The sequence below is a fragment of the Scophthalmus maximus genome, chromosome 16 (genome assembly GCF_022379125.1).
Source record: "Scophthalmus maximus strain ysfricsl-2021 chromosome 16, ASM2237912v1, whole genome shotgun sequence".
In the NCBI taxonomy this organism is placed as follows: Eukaryota; Metazoa; Chordata; class Actinopteri; order Pleuronectiformes; family Scophthalmidae; genus Scophthalmus; species Scophthalmus maximus.
Genome location: NC_061530.1, coordinates 6,368,012 through 6,372,701, shown reverse-complemented (window position 1 = coordinate 6,372,701; position 4,690 = coordinate 6,368,012). Strand labels below are relative to the sequence as shown.

Here is a 4,690-nt window from a genome sequence, read left to right as displayed (position 1 = left end):
TTTGAATAAACCAGTCAAAGCCATGGACCTGAAAAGGCAAAGCGGCTGTCCATGCATAAATTCTAGATACAAGAATCATTGTGGACAAATGACTACGCTTCTGTCGGGAGGTTTGTGTTGTTGAGCTCAAACTTTGTTTATATTGCTTTCTGATGTGATCCAAGGTGCTGCAGAATTAATATCGCTCTGCTCCAGAGCCCCAACAGCTGCTGAAGTGCAGGTCTGAGCTCCCAGGTGGTTTTGCCAGTAAAGGAACACCGCACATGGGCTTGACCTCCCGCCTGCCTCGCTGCTCTGGATGGGAGAAACAGAATCTCATCTGGGAAGTGGAACACCCTCGTCGAAGCCCACCTAGGCCTGTTCCGAGTAACCCAGAGACGCGCGCTGGCACGGCATGAAACGCATACCTCTTGTATGGGAGTGGATCTGTGGTTTACAGCTTGGGCTCTTTACCCAATTAGACTGGTTGACGGCGGCAAAAGCAAAATAGTGTGAAGTTTTTACAATGCCACAGGGGTCTTTAGAATGGATGGATTATTTTTGTTTTTTTTAGGGATGAGGCGGGGGGGGGGGGGGGGTGCACTATTCCCAAGCCTCTTTTATCATAGCCTGTCAAAACAACCGCAAAGGTACAAAGCTCTCTGTCTTCAAACAGGTAAACCAGAAAGAGAAAGGTGAAACCCTTCAGTCAGCCGCGTTCCTAAAAAAAAAAGGGTTTTGATTGTTGAATAGATATCAGCACAAATCAAAAAGGAGAAAAAGATGAAAAATCCCAATTCTTTATTCCAATTCTTTACATAACACAAAATTGGAAAACAGCAATCTACATGTCAGAGGGGAAGAGAAGTATAAAACAAGTGACAAGAAAAGCTTACTTGATAATAAATATCTAAAAAAAAAAAAGTGATTTAAAACAATGAGAGATTGTGACAAAATGTGGAAGTTACTAAAATATATTACAACTTTTTTATTTTTATTTTGGATGAACCAAACTTTAACCTATTTAATGTGTGTGCAATACTCTGCTGCGATGCTGTTAAGAAATGAAAAGTTTAGGTACTTATTGGCAAGTGGGGGTTCAAAAAAAATGAATCAAAAGAACAGTGGCAGTTAATTCATGTACATAAAAAAAAAAAATCAAACTCAATGGTGTCTGTTTTGTGCTTCAAGGCAAGTCTGCAACCTCCATTTCTTCTGGAGGCAGGAGAAGGCATGAGGGACAACAGAGTCTGGGGGATTGGAGTAACAAGAGGATCATGATGGATGTCTCCTGTGCTCATGTACATGGTATTTCAATCAACAACACCAATGACCACACCATAACAGAACGCAGACCACACAGAGACACACTTTTGTACACACGAGATGACAAATGACAGGCTTCCTGATCAGGAGCTCCTGGAAACGTTCAAAAACAGAAAGAAATCCGTGAAACGCATCAGGGATGGTCTCTAAAACATTATTGCGATTACTGTTCAGAGGATAACAGCCTTCTGCGGTCGAGTCAGGTTTTCAAAACTTTATGTACAGATTATGACCCTAACCCTACTGAGGGCTGTTGGTGATCGCTTTGAGAATGTCACATGTGTTCTTAGAGATGACCTCTCGGAGCTTCCGTACGCGCCGAGGGCTGGAAGTGCCCACATAGCTCTCCGGGTGAAGGACCGCCATGCCATCGTTGACGTTGCCCATGATGATGACCTGTCCCTCGGCAGCGGCGCCCGTGATGTTCGGACACGGGCAGTTCCAGTCCATGTTGAGGAAGGTGACTTGCAGAGGTTCCTTGCCAAAGAAGCGGAGCCCCATCTTCTCGTCCTTCAGGATCTCTTCCACAGACACGAGGGCGTGGCCCGAGTCGTTCTCCTCTGTCAGCTCCGTCATGTGGCCCAGGATGACGAAGTCACTCCGGCAGAAGCTCGTCACTATCTTGCCTCGCGGCTTGCAGGACTTGCAATTGTGGTTTTTCGGGTAGGGGCACATTTCCTCGCAGGCTTCTTTAGATTCAAAGTTGTTGTCGTTGCCCTCACACCCTCCGTAGATGAAGGACTGGCATTGTCGCTGCGTACCACTGTAGGCCCAGCGCGGCTCATAGGCTTTACAGGGGCCCTGCAGGCGGGGGAAACCGCAGGAGCCCGAGAGCTCTGGACCGCAGCACTGCATGCACTCCTCGTATGTCTCGAAGACCTTCCTGGGGTGCTGTCCGTTGTTGTTACTGTGGCAGTGGGTAAAGGAGAAGCAGTTGTTGGTCTTGGGCTCGTAGTACCAGCTGACGTTCTCCAGCTCACTCCCACAATCCTCTGGGTTGTCAGGGGGTTTCAGGCACTCCTCGGGGAGGCAGCGGGTCACATTCTTTGGCTCCGGGGGTATGGGCAGCTCTGTGGGCATCACAGTGAGGGGGTGGTCAGCTTGCACCGAGCCGGACGGGTTCTGAGCTGTGCAGGTGTAGACACCCGAGTCCTGTGGCTGGGCATTGTAGATGACCAGCTGGCCAATGTTAGTGACGACCATGTTCCCTCGCACATGATTGGGCCTCATGACGACCCTCTCCGCCCCCTCTGGTAGCTGCTTCTCCCAGATTATCTCAGGCCGGGGGCGACCGATCACGTCGCAGAGGAAACTGGCCGTGTTACCCGCGTTCACAATCTGGTGAGCCGGGCTGCTGACCTGGACAGGTGGCTGAGGAGGTGGGACAGTCGCCTGGAGAGGAGCAGTGGTTGGGCGGAGGGTGGTCACTTGGGGCAATGAAGGGCTGGTGTTGGGCCAGGTAAGGTGGAAGCGGCAGGTGACAACAGACAGGGTGGAGCCCTTGGAGCACGCCTCCGCATCCATGTAGCACTTGTTGTAGTAGGTCATGCCATCAGAGGCGCAGGTGAAGTGCGGCTCCCTCTCGCAGCGGTCGCGGCACTTACACACTGGTTGCCCGTCCCAGATGTCACACTCAGACCCCTGCTGGGCGCACATGAAACTGGCACAGGTGGCTTCCTTGGGCATCCCCATGGGGCCTTTCTTCCCGTCCACGTAACGGGCCGCCACGCAACTTCGGTTCCCACACACATTTTGGCAACACTTCTCGAAGGACTCGCACTCCTGCAAGAGGAAGGGGGAGAAAGTCAAGATGCAGGATGGTGTAGCGCGTGTAGAGGATACTGATTATAGTGGTCAACTTAAAGCCAGGGGTGGTCAAAAATGAACATTCAACTTGAGATTTAAGTGGATAAAAGCATTAAAAACACCTCAGATAACTGATATAATCCAAAGAGGATGATATGAAGCTCCTAAAAAGTGGGGTGAAAAGACGTTACCTGGTCGGTGTCACACTCTCGCGTGCAGGTGCTCATGGCGTCCACCCACAGGTTGGGGTTCATGTCGTTGGGGCAGATGCCCGCGTGCGAGTACGTGATTTGGGGCAGAACTCCGACGTGGGGCTCCATCCACACTGACGCGCACGCCAGGAACCAGATCCACCGCGGAAACAGCATCCACCACATCTCCAGAGCGGAGCGCAACGCCAACAAGTTGGGGAGATTCAAAGCAAAGAAGAAGAAGAAGAAGCCCTTCGGAGGCGAGAGCGGGTGAAACGAAGAGGGTCGAAGAAACCAAGACGAAAGAGAAGGAAAGAAGAGGCGCATCACACGTGTTCCAGCTGGTGAAACCGCCGTGTTCTCCTAGTTGCGCAGCGACGATGCTCTATTTATTCCATCGACCACCATCGCCGTCGACACGACTCGCACCATGACGGCCGGGGCTGCTCCTCGGATGTTGCACGGAGCTTTTTAAAAAGTCAGTGGTGAGCTTTGGGCTGGGACTGGCGGGGCACCTGCGTGTCAGGAGGATTGATGGTTACCCCGTTTAACCCTTTGGAGACGCTCCGCGCGCCCTGCGCACGAGGACGCGGAGCGTCTCCAAAATGGAAACTTATGGATCTGTTCATTCGAAATTGTGTTTTTCAGTCATCAAACATTCATAATTTCTTGTTTCCAGTGTTCACCATTGAATAGACGTGATATTATTTTCGATGTGTAAATATTTCAATTCATTAGTAGACAAAAGTAGAAGAAGAAACTTCCTTAAAGGCGTCAGAATGTGACTGTCACATTTACGAAAGAATCGTTTGCATAAAATAATTCTCTCCCTATTCATATTAAATTCCAATTTTCAAAACTTTGAACTTTGAACTTTTTTGATTTTCACCCCCTTCATTTGATTAAGCTCTTCGGGTATGAAAGGGGGGTCTTTCATGGTGGTCAGTTATTTTAATGTACGTATGTATTGTATTTGTATTTATTTATTCATTTTTTTAGGAAATTTCAGCTGAGATTCGATTCAAATTCTTCTCCTGAGAGGGATGGGAAATGCATGAATGTTTTATGATTGTATGATTCATCCCATACGAATATATGATGTGTTAAGATAATTATTATTATATCCTAACATTCACCTACAAATTATTATTGTATTACTATTACAATTTTTAAAAAAATCTAATTTATGAAATATTGAACTGATTAGTCACAAAGAAAGGAGGTGGCAAAATGATGTATGCCCTTAGTATCTCACGAGCAACAATAAACAATGGATGTATAAGTGAGGAGTAAATGAGGGGTAAAATATATTTAAGGTTTGCCTTTTTAAAAATGTATAGCATGTAAATCCAAATCTGTTAAAATACAAATGCCCCTTCGTTTAGCAC

At 47.8% G+C, this 4,690-nt stretch overlaps 1 protein-coding gene across 1 annotated transcript; it reads right to left on the bottom strand.

Moving 5' to 3' along the window:
- Positions 1-785: 785 nt before the first annotated feature.
- wfikkn2b (WAP, follistatin/kazal, immunoglobulin, kunitz and netrin domain containing 2b) lies at positions 786-3,794 on the bottom strand. Its single transcript, XM_035613745.2, has 2 exons — positions 3,303-3,794; positions 786-3,087 (listed from the first exon to the last, which is right to left on the bottom strand). Exons 1-2 carry the CDS (start codon positions 3,627-3,629, stop codon positions 1,546-1,548), a joined length of 1,869 nt encoding a protein of 622 aa, XP_035469638.2. The 5' UTR covers positions 3,630-3,794; the 3' UTR covers positions 786-1,545.
- Between the last annotated feature and the right edge of the window lie 896 nt (positions 3,795-4,690).

Bases quoted from the DNA above. Each gene is read 5' to 3' on its own strand.
- wfikkn2b (XM_035613745.2), bottom strand. From the start codon at position 3,629: ATGCGCCTCTTCTTTCCTTCTCTTTCGTCTTGGTTTCTTCGACCCTCT. The intron at 3,088-3,302 runs GTAACGTCTTTT...TTCCTCTTGCAG, and splicing joins GAGAGTGTGACACCGACCAG to GAGTGCGAGTCCTTCGAGAA.